Source organism: Amblyomma americanum, chromosome 6 (assembly GCF_052857255.1).
Source record: "Amblyomma americanum isolate KBUSLIRL-KWMA chromosome 6, ASM5285725v1, whole genome shotgun sequence".
In the NCBI taxonomy this organism is placed as follows: Eukaryota; Metazoa; Arthropoda; class Arachnida; order Ixodida; family Ixodidae; genus Amblyomma; species Amblyomma americanum.
The window spans coordinates 68,739,246-68,760,734 of NC_135502.1; the positions used below are offsets into that span (position 1 = coordinate 68,739,246).

Sequence of the window (21,489 nt, forward strand, 5' to 3'; positions counted from 1 at the left end):
ACGAAATTTTTGAATATGAATATGAACAAAAAATGGCTTCGAATATTGAATTGAATATCTGGTCAGCACAAAAAAATAAATTCAGAAAAGATAAACAAGCACAAATTGTTGCTCATATTTTTTTCAATATAGTGTATGGCCTTTGCAACTAGAATAAACAAAACTAGACTGCCTGAGCACGGTATAGAGAAAAACATGATGTGCACAAAAATGTGTACTACTTTATTGAACTGCATAACAGTATCCAACCTGTAATGTGGTCAGGCAAAATGCAATTCATAACATGACAAGACTGGAAACAAAAATAACATGACTAGTAAAACCTTATTAATTCGTAGTTTAAAGAACCAACAGAAATGCCCAGGTTATTTTACGGTCGATTTATAAAATGCCCCGCGGGCCCGAAAAAAGAACTACCGAAAATGCGGTAGTCTTATGAGGCGGCTCTATCGTGCAAACACCTGTAATCCCGTGACGAGCACAAAGTTTCAGCGTGCTGGAAGACTTCGCAAGATGGGAACGCGCATTGCCGTCGGAATGGCGACTGTTTCTAAAAAAGGAAAAGAAATGACGACCGACGTGTCAGTCACCATCTGAAAGCGGCACGGTGCTGAGATTGAACTACTGGCGGATGCGCGGGCTGACAGTTGCCATTGCAACGGGCGAGTGGCTAAGCTCAGAAACCAAAACTACGCGGCCAGGTTTTTTTTTTTTTGACCTAGTGACAGGGGCCCTCTGAACATTGTCACGCCTGCCATTAGGCCCACTTAAGAGGTGCATGGGTTACAGTGCACCATGCAATACGCGGGATTTTTACAGGATCGGTTGCCCTGTTGTGACACCTCGACTCGCCCCTTCGGGAGCCTCACGCGAAATTATATAATTGGTTTTTTGGGGAAAGGAAATGGCGCAGTATCTGTCTCATATATCTTTGGACACCTGAACCACGCCGTAAGGGAAGGGATAAAGGAGGGAGTGAAAGAAGAAAGGAAGAATAGGTGCCGTAGTGGAGGGCTCCGGAATAATTTCGAACCACCTGGGGATCTTTAACGTGCACTGACATCGCACAGCACACTGGCGCCTTAGCGTTTTTCCTCCATAAAAACGCAGCCGCCGCGGTCGGGTTCGAACCCGGGAACTCCGGATCAGTAGTCGAGCGCCCTAACCACTGAGCCACCGCGGCGGGGCTCACGCGAAATTCCGCAAGTAGGCTTTCCCGCATAGCGTAGTTGACCAATACAATGTGGTGGTGGTCACGCTCAGAGAGTTAAGGTGACAGAACGAATGCCAATGGCGTGGTCATTAATTAGATAACATATTACGGAAGGATAAAAAAAAACGCGCTTTCGCGTTGCAATTGTTAGAAGGGGGTCGTCCCCCATGTGTTTCGCAGCACGCGTGGTATGTGGGAAAGCGCACTTGGGGAAATGCGCACAAGTTCAAGCCTAGCGGCATCGGAATGCGATCGGTCCACGCGATAGACGATGGAGAAGAAAGAGAACAGGGCCTTTATATTTTTTTCCTGGAACTTTAAACTCTATATTCAGATAATTTGCCCAGATATTGCGCTTTTGCAACAATCAAATTTACGAAAGTCGGCGCGGTATACGATCGCTGGGAATTTTCGAATATTCGGAAATACACGAATATCATTTCTCGAATACGAATATGAACCGAAAATGAAACATATTCGATTCGTATTCGAAATTTCGAATATTCGCACACTCCTAGTCAGAAACCATCTCTGCTGAGCGTTCACCACCAAGCATGCATCGCTTTTTGTCCTAAAAAATTGTATATATAATGTGGGATGGTTCATACCAATAATTTGTCGAAAGCATCTTTCAAGTCCTTGACTAGTCTTTTAACTCAAACATCAGCACGAAAAAAGGAAAAGTCTTCTATTTATGTACAAAACCAATGTTTCAGGCATCTAGTGATCCTCAAACCCTGGCATTGGAAATGTGACTGCAAATGCTTCAACATCTTTTCGCAGCTCTTGCATTTTCTGTCGGGTTGCTTCATCCTTTGCGATGAATTCCTTGAAGTCCTTGACTGTCTTTCCTGTTAAGGAAAATATGATTTTGAGCATACAAAATTAAAATACTGATTGACAGTAGGGTTCAGAGATGACACAAGTAAATAAAATTGCCGTGATTAACATCCTAAAGCAACACATTGGGCTAAGAGGGACACCGTAGTGGAGCGCTCCAGATTAATGGACCACCTGGGAGTCATTAACATGCAGTGACATCACACAGTACACAGGCATTTTTGTATTTCACCTCCATTTAAATGTTGCTGTGGTGGCTGAGATTGAACCCACAACCTTGGCATCACCAGCAGCTGAGTGCCAAAGCCACCGCGGCGGGTAGAGATGAAACAAGTGAACGATGGGCAAACAGAAATAAAATTTACTGCATCAAAATATCTTTGACCTGGCTGTTTTTATTTTATTACTGCATTTAAACTCTCTCTAAGCATGTTTTAAGCTAGAGCATTGACACATGATAGACAACACACCTGAAGGTCAGAAAAGTGCAGCGACTATAAGAATGCCTTTGCATGAGTCAAAGCTAGATGTTTTCTCTTGAATTTGGCATTGGTGAAACCGGACATTATAAAAAAGATGGATGCATCCAGACCATTTTCGAGTTTATGACCTACTGCATGTGTTTGTTTCTCTTCATACTTATATTTAGAATGTACAGCTACTTATGTTTGTTTGATCTTGTTGCTTGAAGTAGTGTTTGCTGAACAAAGTGGGACTTTGCTGACATATTCTTGATTTTTGCACTTTCCAGGTTACTGCATTTTGCTTGTATGATCCTGGTGTAAAATTACAGTTTTGCTTGATGTATCAATTTTTATTTGAACATAGATTTTACCTAAAAAACACATATTGATGCCATACGTTATTCTTTCTTTCATAATCTTTGTTTTTTGAGACAAACTCAGATAAGCGCCTGCTAATGTTAAACATTGGACGTACACTACTATAAGACCTAACCTTGAGTAGTATGTGTGCACTGTCTGAGATTCCTGCACAGAAGCTCACATCAATGCTTTGGAAAAGATTCAACATGAAGATGGACAGTTTGTATTTTCTAGATATCATGGCACTGAGTCACCCACAAATCTGATGCGTCAGCATAACATAAAGACTCCGCAAATTTATTGTAAAATCGAAACAGTGATACTTCTCTTTTTATTAAATAACAATATGCTGTCAACATCTCCTGATTTTCCATGCTGCGCCTCTGAGGTCCCAGCCAACAAAGAATAGACAAACAGAATCACTAGCACCATTCTTAGCAAAAATAAACATCTTCAAAATTTTCTTTCTTCCCTTCTACCATAACTGATTGGAACCAATTAACACCATCATCTCTTGCTAGCACTGATGCTTTACAACAGGCTGTTCGTTGGCTTGCTGGGTTAGTCCATGATTTGCTGTATACATTTTTGGTGGTTCTCCATAATTCCCATCCTGCTAGGGCCCTTTGCTGGGCCTGCAACGTTCCTAACAAATCATAAATTCTGAAGCATTTCTGCATCTTGTATTGCATTTTGCATTAGGCAGTAATTTAAATGTGGTTTAGAGGCAGTACATGAACAAAAAAAGCTGTATTTAGTGAGTGAATGGGCCTCATATAGTACACGCATATGAGCCTTTCACTGGCACGGTGTAGATACATGGGTGAACACATAGCTTGCTGCAAACATATCAGTGTCAGGCTGCCGCAGTGGCTCAGTGGTTATTGTGCTCGGCTGCTGACCCGAAAGACACGGGTTCAATCCCAGCTGCGGCAGTCGCATTTCGATGGAGGCGAAATGTTAGAGGCCTGTGTATTGTGCAATTCCAGTGCATGTTAAAGACTCCCAGGTGGTCGAAATTTTCGGAGCCCTCCACTACGGTGCCCCTCATAGCCTGAGTCGCTTTGGGACATTAAACTCCATAAACCAAATCAAACCAAACTAAATGTGTCGGCATAAGGAATTGGCAGGAAAAACCCAATGTGAATTATTTTTTCCTAATATGCAAGCGCAATCAAGAATTTTCATTCCTTGTGTCAAGGGGCTTGATGTGTTCTGCTATCTAACGGATACGTTTAAGTCAGAAAAACTTGTCCTTATGCAAATGATTAGCTGTATGAGCAGAAGAATAACAGCAAGAATGACATGACTGACCATCTCACAATCTGCTGCAGTGATTGTAGTTGCCAGATACTTTTTAGATACACCTGTCGTGATAGCCAGCAGAAAGGCTGGTTTATAAAGGGAAACTGTTGAAGCCTTCAATAGATTTGAATTATTACAGTTAAAGCAGTTACATTAAAATGAACAGTTCTTAAAGCTACACTGCTTTTATTAACTTAGGAGATTTTCTGGCTCTTGTGCTTTTCTTTTTTTTTTATATGTGTATGTGGCACTGTTAAAAAACATCACTCAGGTTCCAAGGTAACCTTGAAGATTAAAGTAAGGCAACCGTTCTGCAAGGGAACGACTTCCTATTGTGCTGAGGATGTCTTAATATGATACCCCAGGCAATTGATCGAAGTCTTTAGCTTATTAGGAAATTTCATAGCAGTCATGGGATTGAATTCTCATGGCTGACACCAGCTTTGGGCTAGCTATTTTATTAACTACGAAGCTAAACAGTCACAGAGCGATGGTGAAGACTGGCAACTCCGAGCAATAAAAAGTTGTCAGAGCCAAATACACAAATACATTAGGGGTGTCGTATTATTCCATATTCTTGCACAGCTTTGAATTTGTGAATAGTTTGTAATTGCACAACTAGCAGCCTGCCTGTTGATCAGCTTAAATGGCAGAGTGACTACTTGTTTCAAGTTGGGTTCTACCAGAACTATCATTGTAATTGTCAGGGGAAACCGGATTGGAAGCTTAGACAGTACAAGGGAGAAATATTTTTTTTTTTGTATCAATGCTTGAAACATCTGTTTTACAAATTCAACTTGAAATACTACTTGTAAAACATTTTTTTGTTGTGAGAAGTATAGTTCAGTTAATGAACTGACACCTATGTTTGACAACTAAGCGATTTGCTTAAGATGTGCAGAACACAAATATGACTGTATGCATACACACTGATAGAAACTAAGTACTGAGAGGGTTTGTAAAAAATGCTTAGGTCACCTGCTTTTGGCTTGGCTTCAAGGGCAATGTGCACTGCTCTGTCAATGAACTCTATGACTTTGTGGAAGTCCTTCTCCTTGAAGTTCCTCGATGTCAGAGCAGGTGCACCTGAAACATTTTGTTTATCAGTTTTAGCACTTTTACCCATCCAGCTTTAGGCTGTGCACTTTACAGCTTTGAGTAGGATGTGTGACAGCACATCAGTTCAATGGTGCTGGTAATAAATCTGCATTTTCTTCAGAGTGAGAGAGAGAGAGGCCTTAGCTGTTTCTCTATTGCTCAGCATCTCCTTGGTTTATGCTATAACCTTCAACTGTCTGCAGTGCATGAAAAAAGCATATGGACCACTGCAAGGCCCTGCTACTGCTTTTGCAAGTCACGTGGCTGGTAAAATTGAGAGAAAAAAAGCAAAAACTAGCGCAAGCATGGAAAGGAAGCAGAGCAAAGACAAACCCTGTCCCTCATTTCGAGGTGCAATCCGGAGTGGCACAGCTACCTATATATGGCAGGGAATTGTGGCATCAGCCTGCACGCCATAAGCCACACTGGAAGCTGTGGGACAAGACTGTGAGACACTGCGTTACGTTTTTTGTAGTATGATTATCACCTCTAATCTCTCAAATCTCTTGCAGTGCACTACACTTTCATTCCTGTAACTGCAACAAATAAATTATTTTTAAATGAAGTTCCACTAATACAGCGCCAAGAAATGGGAAGCGCACACCAAGGCCTCGGTTTCAGAGCTGGACGCACCTAGGCGGACACCACCAGGCACAAGGGCTGACTTGTCTCCAGGGCAGGTGTTCTTGTTTGCAGTGATATTGCACTCATTCATTACTGACTCTAGCCGGGCACCGTCTAGTCCTCTGGGCCGCAGATCCAAAAGCAGCAGGTGGTTGTCTGTGCCACCTGTGAAGCAATTAAGACAAATAAGAAAGTTTTCACTGCATATAAATGCAAGTAGAAGAAATTAAGACAAAACAAAAAGTTTTCACTACAAAAAACACTCGTAGGCAAGTGTCCTATGAATACAAGCACAAGCAAGACAACTTGAGGCATGGAACACAAAGTCACAGGAAAGTACTCGTGCTGCTTGCATCCTCTCTGCTATGTGTACATCAAATCTGCAAGATGCTGGCACACATAAGCGGTGGCCATGTTTCGATGGAGGCGAAATGCAAAAGCCGTGAGCTGTGCCATGTCAGTGCATGTTAAGGATCCCCCAGTTGGTGAAAATTATGCGGAGACCTCCACTACAGCACCTCTTTCTTCCTTTCTTCTTTCACTCCCATCTTCAACCCTTTCCTAACATGCAGTTCTCCATGATGAGATATGTGAGACAGTTACTGCGTGATTTCCTTTCCTCAAAACCAATTTTCAGTTAATTTTCACACACGAAGATGGAAACGCATGTTGTTTCCAGAACTGAACCAGCTAGAAAAGGCTCCAAACAAGACATTAACAGTGGTGTTTTCAAATGTTGCTGCGTTCCAAATCAGCCACTCACCAGTGCTTTTCCACTCTGAAGTCTCCATCGAGCACGTTAGTGAATCGCACTTTAGGTTCCTGAATTTCAATTTCGCAGCAGTGTGCCATCGAGAACCTGACACAAACATCCTGCTTTTATAGCGGCACATTTGCCAATGCTGCAGAAATATGAATTATGGGCTTTATGCAAAAGTGCTGCCACCTATTGGCATCCAAAAGCAACCAGCACGGAGATACCACATTGAATGGTTGTGTTAGCCTTCAAAAGCCTGAACTGCGCTGTGGGACAATTTTGAAATTTATGCAGCTACCATTGTTATTATTATTATGAATCATTCAATTTAAAAACATAAATATAGGCATTGGAATAGAAGAGAAAAAAATATGAGGCTGGCAACAGCCATCTCAAGGACCATGATGACTGCCCACTCCAGAATAAAGAGGGCTGAGAAAAGATAGAGAGGTGAAGTTCTTAGTGAGAGCACTTGCAGTGGGAAAAACAAAGCAAAATAGGACGCACAGAACCAACACTGAAGGAAGACAGAACTTAAGAAAGCTAATTAAAATGCCGAAATACATGCCAACATAGATGGAAATGAAAAAGCACACACACAAAAAAAACAGTGAACTCACAATGGCAGCTGGACAAAACACAACAGGCAACCCAACATGACTGAAACATGCTAAGGTAAAAAAAAAATCAAAGGCTAGAAAAACACACGGTGCAAAGCACCTTACATTGATGGTGCGCTAACGAAAAGTGATAAGGAAAGAATGACAATGGTAATGCCATGACTGGCAGACATTAAATGGCAGGCAGTTTAAAGAATATGCCTTAGGAAAGGCCAAGAGAGAATTACATGCTTTTGTACTGAGATCCACAGCCTTCAGGATGTCAAAGTTCCATAGGGTAGCACAAGGTAACCGTAATTGTCGCTACTGTGCAAAAATACTTAGAATGTTGCATGTGAAATGTGTGAACTCCAATGGAAGGTGAGTGATAGTCTAAAAAGAACTGTGAACAGACCAATATGGACTAGATGCCTGCCATTGCCAGTGTTGTGGTCAACAGGACAGACTGCCTTGGTGTTAAATAGCAGTTCAAGATTTATTATTGCACTGAATTCAACAAAGTGAATTTCGCTATTGTGGGATGGCAGTGCAGCTCCCTCTGAAAAATTAAAACATTATTCACCGGGACAGGCAAACAATGTCGCAAGAAAGTAAGTGCTCGCTTACTTAAATTTTTTTCAGTATTCAGGCACTGTTCTGACTACAGACGTAACATGTCATAGTCAAATAGAATATATCACTAACAAAGTGTTAAAAAAATGAAGCTTTTTTAAACGTTGCCTATCGCTTGCCAACCCCCCTGATACCAAACTACAGGCCTACAAATCTCTAATTTGGGCATTATTAGAATATAGTGAAGCACAAAAATACAGTGAACAATCCCGTCTGGTAGGCACATCGATGAAAAATAACCCAGAAGCAAAACAAGAGAGGTGTTGCAACTATACAGACTGTTGCGCAATTATACGCATGCCTCAGAATGCTCCTCACAGCTAAACCAGTGAATTGTTCGAGCTCAAATTTTGCACAGAAATGGCATTTGGTCGGCAGAATTGTTTTATGCCACATTTCTTTGGGGTACTTGCCTGAATCAATAAGAAGAGGTCGGATACTCGGATCGTCTGCGGCGACGACGAAACGAAACCGGCCGCTCTCTCTGTGATGCACTCGTGGCGCCATCTTGTTGATCGACCGCGGAGATTAGGCGAAGGTGGGCGCGGTCTTTTGCGGGAGGTTTGAAGACTCTTCAACAACTGCTTTATCAATGATCACAAAAAGCTTAGTTTGGCCAAAACTGCACTAAGTTTGAAAACTTTTGAGGTACAGCATCCTCAAACCTCCCACAAAACACTCCCCCGCATCCTTTGCAGAATCTCCACGGCCGACAAAGGAGATGGCGCCACCAGTGCAATCGCTGAGAAAACGACCCGATTCGTTTCATCGTTGCCGCAGACAATGCTAATATCCGATTTTTTTTTTTCTAATTGATTCAGGCAAGTACCCCGAACAAATGTGGTATAAAGCAATTCTGCCGACCAAATGCATCTTCTGTGCAAAATTTAACTCGAACAATACACCGGTTTAGCTCTGAGGTGCATTCTACGGTGCGTGTTTAATTGTGGAACAAGCTTTATATACAGGGATAAAGGGAACTAAAATGGGGACAGGACTTTGGCATGCAGCAAATGCTCACCATGGCAGCAGCAGCAACATGCAGCAGTAAAAACAGTAAAGAAAGCAAGAATAGAACTACTGTACAGTCACTGCAGTATGCTTCCCTGCAATACAACCAAAACGAGCCTTGTAATAAAGTTGCTGTGGAAACCTCTGCCACCCCACCCCTGAAGTGGTATTGTATGTCCCTGTTCATTTCAAAATATGACAACTGGTATCATAAATTTTATGAGATTTAGAACAGTGCCTTGTCTTCAGTGCTTTTTTCCACATTGTTAAGAATGACTGCAAGTTGCTTGCATGGCACTCCGCATAGCAAACCTGTTGCGGCTTGCAATGAGGGTTGCCCCAGTTATTGGCCCTGACAGTATGTACAATGTCCGTGTGATGACTGGATCTTAACACAATACTTTCTTTACACCAGTAACAAGGCATGTCATACAACCACTTACCTGATACAACAGTGTAACCCCTCTCCGTCAGTGCTGTCACCATTGCTTTGGCATTCTTGATCACCTGTTCCTGATACCGTCGAAATTCTGGTGTAGTAGCCTGGAAATGTGAAATTACATTTTCCTCAAATGCACAAGGAGTTAACTTACGCAAACATTCAGCAAGGGCATTACTACACAAAAGAGTGATTGTCCATTGCAACTTGCTTCAATGCTGTTATGCACTTGTCATAAAAACATTTTACTGAAACTGTTAGCTTCTGGGTGTACTGCTTCTGCACAAACAAGAAATGTAAATAAATTCTGTTTCTTAATGACTAGGTTTAGTAACGCAACATACCTTTATCTCAAATTAATTTTCTCCAGATCTCTTTGGAAGTTTTACATTTATTAAATATATCTTACTGGAGCGTGAAATCATTCTTGGCAGAGGGTAGATGAAAGTGGCAGTATTAGAACTGCATGGTGAGAAGGCCATTATGCTAAAAAGCATTCACAGCACAACTGCACGCCACAATACCATTTGGTTAAACAAGGTTTCAAAAAAATCCGTCACTAAAAGTCCTTCGTAGGAAACCGTGGAGCATATCCTAACCCAATGTAAGGCCCTCCGGCTACAAATAGATAGGAAAGCCATGGAGATCTGGCAGACTTTAAGGTGTCCAAATAGACAAACAGTAGCTTATTAGCTTATTTGTAGCAATTAGAGAAATGCTAGAGGAGGTCAGGCAACTGATCAAACACAGCAAGGAAATAGGATCTATAGATAAGCTGCATACGGAAGTAACCATTCATCGGCAAGTTGACAAACATTGCTACCCTATCACCAACTACACTTTGGCCTGACAATGCTAAGAGAACGGTAGGATGCGAGTATATCAATGTAATAACCTAAAGAGAAAACTACAGCAAGTGATGGCACTTGAAATGAAGACTCGGAACAGTACCTGTTTTAGGGCAACAGCTACAGATGCGATGGCATGATTGTGGGGCCCACCTTGCAGAGCAGGGAACACAGCAAAGTTTACTTTTTGCTCCAGGTCATACATGATTTCTTTCCCTTTCTTGTCCACTTCTTTCACCCCCTTGCGGTAGAAGATGAGGCCAGCTCTGAAAAACAGATGCGAAAATGTATGAAAGCAACATTTACTGTAGTACTGCACTTTCTGATGGTCCCTGCAAATACTGCCTTGTGGTAGCAATTCTCGCTTAGAAGAGATGTTTAGAAATGAATAATCTTGAAGTGGGACCTCCACTTTATTATCATGAATGGCTTCAGTCCCACATAATAATACGAGTCTGCTAAAGCCCTGCATTCACTTGACAGGCAGGGAGAGTCAGAATATTTTAAAAGTAACAATGAAGGCAACTCTGTCCAGTTACTGTTGCCAATAAAAATTGATTCTCTGGCTTTTTCTGGGTACTCTAACAATTTGTCTTGCAGCAAAAGATGCATTTACCGGTGAGAAAATTAGATTTTAAATTCTTCCTGCCATTTGACTCAAACTCATGATGTCCTTACTGAAAAGGACGAGTTGCTGCAGTTTTCAAGTGAACAGCACGTAACGTAGCCTTTGAGATCCGTGCCGGGAAATAGGCGTCAATGCAAGCATTTTACTTGAGAAATCGGATGGTGGTAGCGCCACCTATATTTTGTTTTTCGACCCTTTCTAGCTCATAATACTAGCTCCCTTTTCCATGAGAGTGATTTTTTTCAGATTATGACGCGGTACCCTATCAATACATGCCAACATCTATTTTTCCTCAGTGTCTCTTTAATTGCTCAATATTCATAGGACCAATGCTTGGCCATGGTACAGCCTTCATAAAGATGCAGATTTGATAGAGAAGTCAAGACAAGAAAATTGATTTTGCGTGGGGGGACTGAAAACGGAACTTCTGGCTGAGAGTACCACTGGAAGAGGACAGGAAAGCTGCACTATTGGTCTGCACTTACAACATTCCAGCCAAGTTCTTGTGCAGTGCACACTTGGCGACAACGCAGAGTGCAGGTGTAAAATACTTCTTTTGTGCTCTTAGCACCCTCCTGGAAGTTGACCCGATCAGTGAAGCACTCAAATACACAATGAACGGGAAGCATGTATAAATGCCCTTGAGAAATAGCAAAGAGATAGCCCGTTTTGTAGCAAGGTGAGAGCACAGGCTTTTAGATGCAGCAATGGTTCCATTTACAAGTGACTGCTTATGCTAAAGAAGTACTTCACTTCATTTTCGATGATTACAAGTGGCACGCATTAAGTTATAGGACTGAAACGAGTTCGACCCATTGTATATCTCTGACAAAGGCGTGGCTCCCTCTATGAGAAACAACTAGGTCTGTAACTTACCTTGAACCCCGAAGAGTTTTGTGGGTGGTGGTGGTGACCAAATCAGCATAGTCAAAAGGTGATGGAATAACTTTTGCAGCCACAAGTCCACTGATGTGAGCCATGTCAGCCATCAAGATAGCCTTGACATCATTGCAGACCTGGATTTGACGCAGTACATTTAACCACCATTACAGCAGTGAATCATATTCAGAGAAGCCACCGTCTGGTTAAGAGTGGATACTTGGGCAAGTTCACAATCCATGACATAAAGAGTGCAGCACAAAAACATGAAGCACGATGAACCAATACACATACCGCAGGTGCTAACTTCCAACTCATTTATTTCCAAGACAATCATGGTGAATGCAAAACATAATGACTATGAGATGCATCAGCCAAGAGGATACGAAAAAAGTAAAAGGTAAGGGCAAAAGACCACTGATGAAATCCAGATATCACTAATCATTGATTTATGGCACATAAAAAGGTCAACAGACGGTATGCCGACACATTTTACTGCAAAGCGGTTAGCTTTGTCATGAGTTAGCCGATCTTTGCTTCTAGCCAGGATTGAGCATTTATCAAGAAACAGTAAGCAACCACAAGCCTTACAGTGCAAAGCCAAATCAGCTACCTAGTGAAACTGTGCAAGCTGCGCAGATCACCGCTTTGCAATAAAAATATGCAAGCACGCCATGTATCTCCCTACCAAAACAAGAGCTGGCTTTTATTCCTGATGATATCCTGCTTACACCTTTGGCCTTGTCTTTTTATTTTTTCGGTTCCTTCTGGCACATTGGCCTAATAGCCCTTACATGTTGCATTTGCCATGGTTGTCTTGGAAATAAATCAGTTGGAAATTAGCACCCGTGGTGTCTGCCTAAATTCTTAGTCCTTCGTGTTTCTTGTGCTACACTCTTAAGTCAATGTCTGTTTACTTTTATGAACAGCACATTCACCCACCTCCCTGAACTTTTTGTAGTCAAGTAACCTGGAATAAGCACTAGTTCCAGCAATGATCAGTTTTGGCCGGAACAGCCGTGCCATATCATGTAGCTTTTCGTAATCGATGAGTCCAGTGTCTTTCTACAGGATAAAACATAAAGCAGGGAGAACACAATCAAGACAATGTGAAAAGAGGGGCAAAGTGCACAGAGGAAAGATAAATTTACATGGCACACCAGGCATAAGCATAAACAATCATATAAAAAAATAAGGTCCTCACATTCAGCTTGTAGCCCATGGATTCAAAGTAGATAGATGTAGCTGATATCCTCTTTTGATCTGTCATGTAACCATGAGTAAGGCTGAAGGAAGCAATAAAAAAATTAGTGCAGTGTCAGATACAACACTTTCTTCTTATTTATAAAATCAACCACGAACATATGTACAAGGGCAGTTGTTTGCTTGAGGTAAAGCAAAGCTCTACAGGTGGCAAAGATTCAGAGAAAGCACTTACTGTCCGCCATCAGGCAAGTCGAGCCCCATAATTCTGTCATGGGGGTTCAACACAGAGGTGTAGGCAGCAAAGTTGGCAGGTGACCCAGAGTATGGCTGGACATTAACACCCCATTTGTCAGGATCTAAACTAAATGCCTCCAGAGCCCTTTTCTGGCAGAGGAGTTCAATCTTGTCCACAACTTCTGTGCCACCATAATACCTGCAAGTACAATTCGACACTGTTGTGCAAGTCTTGTTCAACAAATAAGAATTAGTCAAAGGATTACGGAAATAATTCTCAAATATTTAGCTCAATATGAGATAACATGAATTCATCCTTTGTACCAAGGCTCGTTCGTCATTTAAGTCGTTCCATGCAACAACTCAATTAATGCTATGATGAAGGGATATCTGGCATTTCATGCATGACAAGGCATGACATTAAATACACCTCTTTCACGTCACCTGAAATTACTGATGCTTCATATGGTGTCAGTTTTAGACGAAGTATCATGAAAGGTGCAAGGTACTGTCATCATCACCAGCCTGACTTACGCCCATTGCTGGGCAAAGGCCTCTCCCATGTCTCTCCAATTAACCCTGTCCCTGTGCTGTAATGTGAATTAAAAAATTCTCTTCCAATATGTGTTCAAGAACTAACTGAATTGCACTAAACAAATGTGCTATACATCTGAAAATCAATCTCCATAATGAACATACCTTACACCAGGATATCCCTCTGAGTATTTGTTGTTTAGACATGACCCAAGTGCTTCTAGAACAGATCGACTGGCAAAGTTCTGGAAACAAATGTGTTGCAGAGAGGTTGTCATTTAAAAATACTTGAGTACCAAAGCATCAATGTCTCTTTTAAAAATACTTGAGTACCAAAGCATCAATGTCTCTTATGCAGAAAATGGAAGTTTCATCTTTTCTCACAAATTTTTCTTTACACTCAAGAAAATGTCTCTATGAAACCACTGCTATGAGCTAGAATTTATACTGCATCATTAATTTATATAACAACAAAAGAAATTATAGTTGTCTGGCATCTACTATGACATACCTGTCCTCAGCTGACACACTAACTCGCTCTTAGCTTTGAGAAAACTTCATATTTTAAACTTCAGAAAAAAAGTTTGGAGACAAAACAAAAACAAAACATTAAGATTGATAGCTTTTGCAATGATGGACACTGCTGCCAAGAGTACCATGACGGCATTTCACTGTACCTAAAGAAAAATTATAATGCACCTTTATTACCGATAAGTCAGTGAAAAGACAAAGGTATGCAAAAAGGTGTTGGCCTTCAAAAAAACTGCAATGACAGGAAACCGGTATAGGGCAAGAATTTTCTTCGCTGGTCCTAAAAAACATACTTCAGAGGCTATAAGCTCCAGGCCAGAGACTTGGCGTCGTTTCTCTTCCTTGACTAGCTCCCACATTTCTGGGTCTTCGTTTTCCAGTGTCTCGTGACCAACTGCTGAGTGGCATAGCCTGTGCAGTGAAGTCACTGCTCCCCATGTGACATTTTTCTGAAACAGGCAGGAGGAAAACTTGGGCTTAATGGGACTCTATGTAAACAGGTGAATACTTTTAGCAAGGCTTATGACAGTTGGTTGGCTTGTGGGGTTCAATGCCCCACAGCTGTCCATTGGTTGAGAGACATGTTGTGGAGGACTCAGGAATAATTTTGACTACCTAGAGTTTTTTAAATTGCATTCATACACAATACATGAGCATTTTTTGTATGTTGATGGGGACAAAATTGAGGCTGGGATTAAATCTTGCAAGCTGGACTCGATAAACGCCGGTGCTCTATTTTCATGCGTCCCATAGCTTGTTTTGCAGTGCGACCTTTCTCGGTGCCTCTGTTCCATTTCCTTGACACAGTGCAGCATCATGTATGGGGAGCTCTGGCTTAAATAACAGCGCAAGCTGCTGGCATAGCTCATGAAGGCTCCACAAGGCACCGCATCATGAAGCAAAAGAGAACAAAAGTTTATATGACCATTTCACATAGTATTGGTCAAATCTTAAGGCAGAGTAGATATGTAATAAGAAAGTAATTATTCATTAGCATTGATACAAGGCAGGCATACGGCTAGAAAGCTGTAGACTTTCGTAGCACCCACCCATGCACAGCCAAACAGCTGCAAAGCTGTATGGTTTCGTAGCTATATGGCTGCGCCTGGGTGGATGCTAATGAATAATTACTTCTTTACATTTCCATGGCATGTTGCCAGCCATGGAATGTTCTCTCTCTCCTACTGCAGGTGTGGAGTGGGTATGAAGACCAGCAAATGAGGTCTGAAACTGGCTAACCTGGCTGAGGCTGAAATCGAGATGTCCAAATGCCACAGCTACTCAGCCACCGTCGGTAGGCTCATAACACTATGAAGCAAAAGTGCTAGTTCATCTGCTTGAGGGAACTTCTCTTATGGGAATGAAGGGCAGTCCATGACGCTATCTAAGGTTTGGTTTGGTTTATGGGGGTTTAACGTCCCAAAGCGACTCAAGCTATGAGAGACGCCGTAGTGAAGGGCTCCGGAAATTTCGACCACCTGGGGTTCTTAAACGTGCACTGACAATCGCACAGTACATGGGCCGCGGCCGGGATCGAACCCGCGTCTTTCGGGCCAGCAGCCGAGCGCCATAACCACTCAGCCACCGCGGCGGCTATGACGCTATCTAACCTGCACCTTGTACATCATAAAGTTGGCATTATTGCAATGAAAACTAGTGAAAAGAAATGAAACAGAAAAAAAAAGAGAAAAAAAAAGGTAAACAAAAAATCTAATTTACAGCTAGTCCTTTTCTTAAATTGCTCACAGCGAACTTGCCATACGATTTAGCATGCTTGACAATTTGCAGCCACACCACTGCTGGCATTCTGAAAGAAGGCACATACACACACTTCAGTTTAGGGGATATATATAGTTATGCAATATTTATTACAGCTGGACAGCAGAGTTTCGGGGCTTGGAAGATGGCAGCCACCAAATATACGACTGGATAGACTTTCCTGGTATGCTGTAATTTAGGCTACCAAGCTGGCTATCCACTATAGTGTAAGTCCTCAGAGATGAACGTCTATTGAGAATCACCAGCACAATGGCATTATCTGGTCTAAGGAATGCTACAGTGTCGAGTCGTCGCGTAGCTTCCGATTCAATCCGCTTTGAACCACGTGGCACAAACTTGCTGAAATGCGCCAGGGCATAGTACATTGGTTGCAGATAGAATTCCTTAGATGTCACATTGACTATGATGGGAGCATCAACATAATTGTGTGCCCAGTTTGGTCCACCCATAGTGTCCAAGGCTAAGTTCCAGTCAATCCAGCCCGTTGTCCAGTGGCGAAGGTCTTGAATGATGTCGAGGGCATAACTTTCTGCACGTTTCCAGCTGCCGAGCACCACTCTGTTCCTTGATAATGATGATGCTCCTTCGCACGCTTCTGTTGCCAAAAGGAATTTGCTGGGATGCCTCTTGTGGGTTTGAGTGAGCACTTGGGGGCCCCTTATGTGGTTCCAGTACCAGTGAAAAGCAATACCAGACACATATTTCGCAGCATCAGGATCAGCAAGGACGACGTTAGCCCAGTAGGGAAGAAAAACTCGCTGGTCATCCAAAATTAGCAGCTTCATCTTGTCAGGTCCATAACCAGCACTTTCAAGAGCAGGGCCGAGATCAAACTTGATGAAGTCCCGTTGGCTAGCAGCCGTGAAGCCCATGGTTTGGAAAGGATAGAATGGAACATAGCCAGACGTTGGTTCGTTTTGAGCAGTCATTCCCCAGAAGCTGATATTGTAGTCTTTGTAAGAACCTAAAAATCTGGCTAAGTACTGTGCCCATGTCTTGTAGTATGTGCCATTTGGCTTCCCTCGAAGTGTTCCTCTGCCACTCATGTCATTGTTCGTCTTCATCCAGGCTGGAGCACTCCATGGACTCGCAATCAGCCACAGAGGATCTGTTTTTTGCATCTCATTGGCTCTCGTAATCAAGGGAATTTTCAAAGAGATGTCTTCACTACTGATGCTGAAATTCGCAAGCTCGAAGTCGTCGGGACTGTCGGCGTAGGAGTAGACACGCATCGAGAAGTCACAACTTGCGATTGGCACACGTCCCATGTTGTAATTCAGGCCGTCTTCAGAATAGTACGACTCGAGGAGCTTAGTGCGGAGCGGTTCCTTTAAACGAAAAATGTTGCTGCCGGCGGCGTCGGTGAAAGATCCGCCGAAACCCATTATTTCCTGGTAAGTCATATTCGGCATAATGCGGATGACAATGTGAGACTGCGGCAAGGCTGTGAAGTTTAGCTCGACATGCTCGAAATCTATAGTCGTGGCAAGGAAGCGAGATCCGTCCTTACTGCTCTCGTAAACGCCGGCGACACCACTTTCCTGCTTAGCCACACGTCCCAGGAGATCGCACTGCTCCGCACTGCACACACACACGGTGCTGTCTCCTCCGAAGTTCCTGTGGATGCAGGCGTTCCGAACCACACCATGAAAAGCGAAGAGGAACGCGGCGACCACAATAAATTTTGCCATAATTAGAGACTGACGGGAGCTGTCGACGCTCCAGTAGCCTGCTGCACTGCCCTATGGGTGTCATCCGTTTTGGAAGGACGTGACCCAGCGACCTCGTAACCGACCTAATTTTAACAAATTTTGAAGCGACGGATGCCGCGTCATTGGAAGACAAGCGCCTTCAGACAAGATAGCATCGAAAGCCGCAAGCTAAAGTTCAGAACAGAGCCTGAGGCAAGGTTTTTAATGCTTGCACATTGAAAAATAGTCATTAAGAGAACAAGAAAGTAATAAGGTTTGCTCGTAATTACTTCAAGACGATCGGGATTCAGAGCAAAATCGTCTGCTACGCTGCTGTCGAGAGCGGCGACATCTGTCACTGAATTGAAGAACCTCTGATTCTAGCTGTGAAAAACGCCGAAAACTCCCTAACACGGTGCGTTTATGGCCATCTGCGTACCGTTAAACTTTATCCTGAGTCTAAGCATGCACATATGTAGTATATATGAGCCATATATAAGCGTATTCAACGAGTTGTACGAAAACACTCTGTTCAACAACATTGAGAAAGCCGACCGAAATACGCTGTTTACAACGCCATTATCTGTGTAACTGAAGACGACAAGCGTTTCATCAGATATCCTTCGCTGGGTGTGTGCGAACAGCACAGGTATCATTAATGAAACTTACCGTGACTGTACTGCATGCCGCTGAAAGCACGCCGGGCACCCTGCACAACAACGCTGACATGACTGCAGCGCCTGGAGTGTGCAGCAGAATCACCTGCTGCTGCCTAGAAGTGCTCACAGAAGTGGCGTCATCTATCTGAGAGGGGTTATCAGTCAGTTGTCCTCAGACTCAGCGCGGCGCGGCTGCGAGATTGCCCCGTCTCGGCGTTATCTTTTCTTCGCGATAGCAAGAGAGAAGCCCGCCGGACGTATACTTTTCTTGCACGACAAGAGCTTGCGAACTCATCGTCGCTCCTTTGTACTATCATAGACAAATTTCGCGGGATGCGGATTCACGAAAAAAAAAAAAAAATTATCGCGGCGCGGTTCAGACACAGCATGTCATTGAAATGCATAGTAGCACGAGAAGACATACGTGCTCCATAAGCAAGAATACTAAGAGTACCATCTAACTGGTTATAGCGAGGCAACTCAATTTTTTTTCCCGCGTATCCGCATTCCCACAAACCGCGTGTCCGCATTTCCGCAAACGACCAGCAGGTCGTGGGTGGTGGCCGGCAGCCCGTGTCTGACGGAGACCTAATCCGCCCACTGCACCAGCCTCAGTTGCGAGGCCGGGTTGGAGCCATAGACCAGGACCTCCCACCCCTCCGAGTCCGCGAGGGCCTATTGGGTCGGTGGTTGCAGTTGTCGGCAGATGAACATAATGTGGTCGAATGTGGCTCTCGGGGCCCCACAAAGGCAACATTCGGGGGTGTGAGTAGAAGGGAAGAATAGCACAAGTAACGCTGGGGAGGGAGAGGTGCGAGCCTGGAGTTGTCGCCAGGTCGTGTGTTTTGTTGTTTAGTCAGCGATGTATGTGGCTGGGGGTACAGTAGACGTTCTTCGCGGTAGTGAGCGTGATGTCGTGATATGTGATCACTGATCAGTCAGGCTCTCGCGCTGCCTAGGTCTTCGGTACGCGCCGCTCGGTTGACTTACGCTCGAGCAGCGGAATGGGCCGCTTCGTTACCGGGATTGTCATCGTCCTCCCATTTGAGCAGGCTGGGATCCCTTGGGATTCAGTGGTGTCCAGGGCGAGATAGACGACTTTCTTTTGATCTTCTTTCTGGCTGACCATTAAAGCCTCCCAGGACTTAATATTCCTGTCTGGTTCGTTGTGGCTATAGGGCATGTCCACACCATGATGGATCATGTCTGCAATTTCGTTACAGTGTTTGCACCTCGGGTCGTGGATCGCTGGATGCCATCTGCTTAGTGCTATAGTGGGTTGTGAAAAACCACCACCTGTAACTTTCGCCATATGACCTTTTTTTTTGCTGAGGCTTTTGCCTGCTCTAGGTAGTGTTTTCCTAATCTGCAATGACTAGAATATCTTGGTACGTGTTCACGCCCTCGTCCGTCTGAAGGGGCTCTCTGCTCGACGAGGCCACGCTGAGATCCCGGCGTGTGAGTCCTCGGTCCATTGCGTGCACTGTCTCGTTTCCTCGGGGGCCCTCGTGGGCCGGAGTCCAGACTAGCTGCTAATTAGCTCTGCCGGTTTCAGGTCGGCAGCCAGAATTTCGATTGGTACACAGCTGCAGTCATATACGAGGGAAGACAGGTGGACGGCCTCTCGTTCAGAGCGCCCAGATCAACTCATGCGGAGGAGGTGGTGATCGCCCTCGCAGCCTCCCATCCCGACTCTAAATTCATCTTCACAGACTCTCGCGGAGCCTGTCGTAACTTCGAGTTCGGTTCGATCACTCCACTTGCTCACCAAATTCTTCGCCGCAGTACTCGCGACTGCTATCCAACTCATCGCTCAATCATATGGGTAGCCGGCCACCAAGGTCATATGGGTAGCCGGCCACTTACTGGGCACCAGGCGTCCCTTGGGACGACCTTAACCCAGATCACAGCCCTGTTCTTTCTTTTAAAGACACTACTGACCACTATCGTGCCGAACACCGGAGCTACGCGGTTCCTATGAAGGGACTAGGTAAAGCTGGCGAACGAACTCTCCTTAGGCTCTTTGCAAACACCCTGTTGTGCCCGGCGGTTCTCAAGCACTTTGATCCTTCTTTTGGCGGCCGCATGCTCATTCTGTGGGGTAGGTGGCCGACAATTTCCACATGGTTTGGGCTTGCAGGCAAAATCCTTCTCTCTCCCCATCACCCCTACCCGAGAGGACTGGGAGGCGGCCCTGCTCAGCTGCCAGGAACTACGTGGCCAGTGCCCAACACCGAACCAGTGCCCAACAGGCACTGGTTCGGTGGACCTGCTCAGTGGCCGAAACCAGCGGGATCCCGGAATGAGGGACTCCGCTTTGTAAGGGGCGAGACCCACTAGGGGCCTCTCCGCGAGCACCTCTCTAAATATAGCCAAATAAATGCTTTTCACAACCACCAGCGGTAATTTTCCATTTTCAGTAAGGGTTTTGAGGAAAAGAAGTGGCGCAGTAGATGGCCAGCTCAAACCCGGTCGTCCAGGCCAGGGTCGTGGAGTGGGTCACCCACTTCGCCGCCAGCCATGGGCCGATGGCCATCTAGCACGGAATAGTCCGCACATGCGTTCTCAAGAAAACATGACTCGACACGATAGGGAACTACTTCGATCGATAAAGGCTGCGGCCAAAGAAAAGGACTATCGCTATGTCTGGCATGTGAATGGCAAGATTCTGGTGCGAAAAACTGATGGTGCCGGAGCCATACATGTCAAGAGTACCGAGGACTTTGATCGGCTGAAATGACCATGCAATTTTACTTGCCACATGAGCTAAACACGGTTGTGTCACGGTTATTACCTACTTCTGTAAAATGCATACATCTGAATGCCAGGTCGGTTAAGAACAAGGTGTTTTCCTTAGAAGAGATGTTTGCTGAGTTTAATTTCTTATTTTCGACAATCATGCTGACCGAAACCTGGTGCACAAATGATCAAGATGTTTTCAGGCTGCAACATTACAACACATTTTACCTGAATAGAATTGATGCCCGAGGGGGCGGTGTTTCTATACTGGTTCAGGACAGTTTTGAATGCCAGCTTGTTGATCGTTATTGTGTGATGACTGTAGACTTTGAAGTGCTTACACTGTATACGGACAAAACATTACTTTCTGTCTGGTACCGCCCACCGAACGGCAGCTTTTCTAAGTTCTTAGAATTCT

General features: G+C 44.1%; 2 protein-coding genes across 2 annotated transcripts; both read right to left on the reverse strand.

The window, feature by feature from the left end:
• Nucleotides 1-201: 201 nt before the first annotated feature.
• LOC144093644 (serine hydroxymethyltransferase, mitochondrial-like) lies at nt 202-18,500 on the reverse strand. Its single transcript, XM_077627227.1, has 12 exons — nt 18,343-18,500; nt 14,497-14,652; nt 13,838-13,917; nt 13,137-13,337; nt 12,903-12,984; nt 12,641-12,763; nt 11,696-11,835; nt 10,295-10,457; nt 9,348-9,447; nt 5,914-6,069; nt 5,161-5,268; nt 202-2,064 (listed from the first exon to the last, which is right to left on the reverse strand). The coding sequence occupies exons 1-12, from the start codon at nt 18,400-18,402 to the stop codon at nt 1,934-1,936; spliced, it is 1,500 nt and encodes a 499-aa protein (XP_077483353.1). The 5' UTR covers nt 18,403-18,500; the 3' UTR covers nt 202-1,933.
• Nucleotides 15,938-17,809, reverse strand: LOC144093642 (lysosomal acid glucosylceramidase-like). The gene has a single exon (XM_077627226.1). It carries the CDS (start codon nt 17,671-17,673, stop codon nt 16,072-16,074), a length of 1,602 nt encoding a protein of 533 aa, XP_077483352.1. The 5' UTR covers nt 17,674-17,809; the 3' UTR covers nt 15,938-16,071.
• Nucleotides 18,501-21,489: the final 2,989 nt, after the last annotated feature.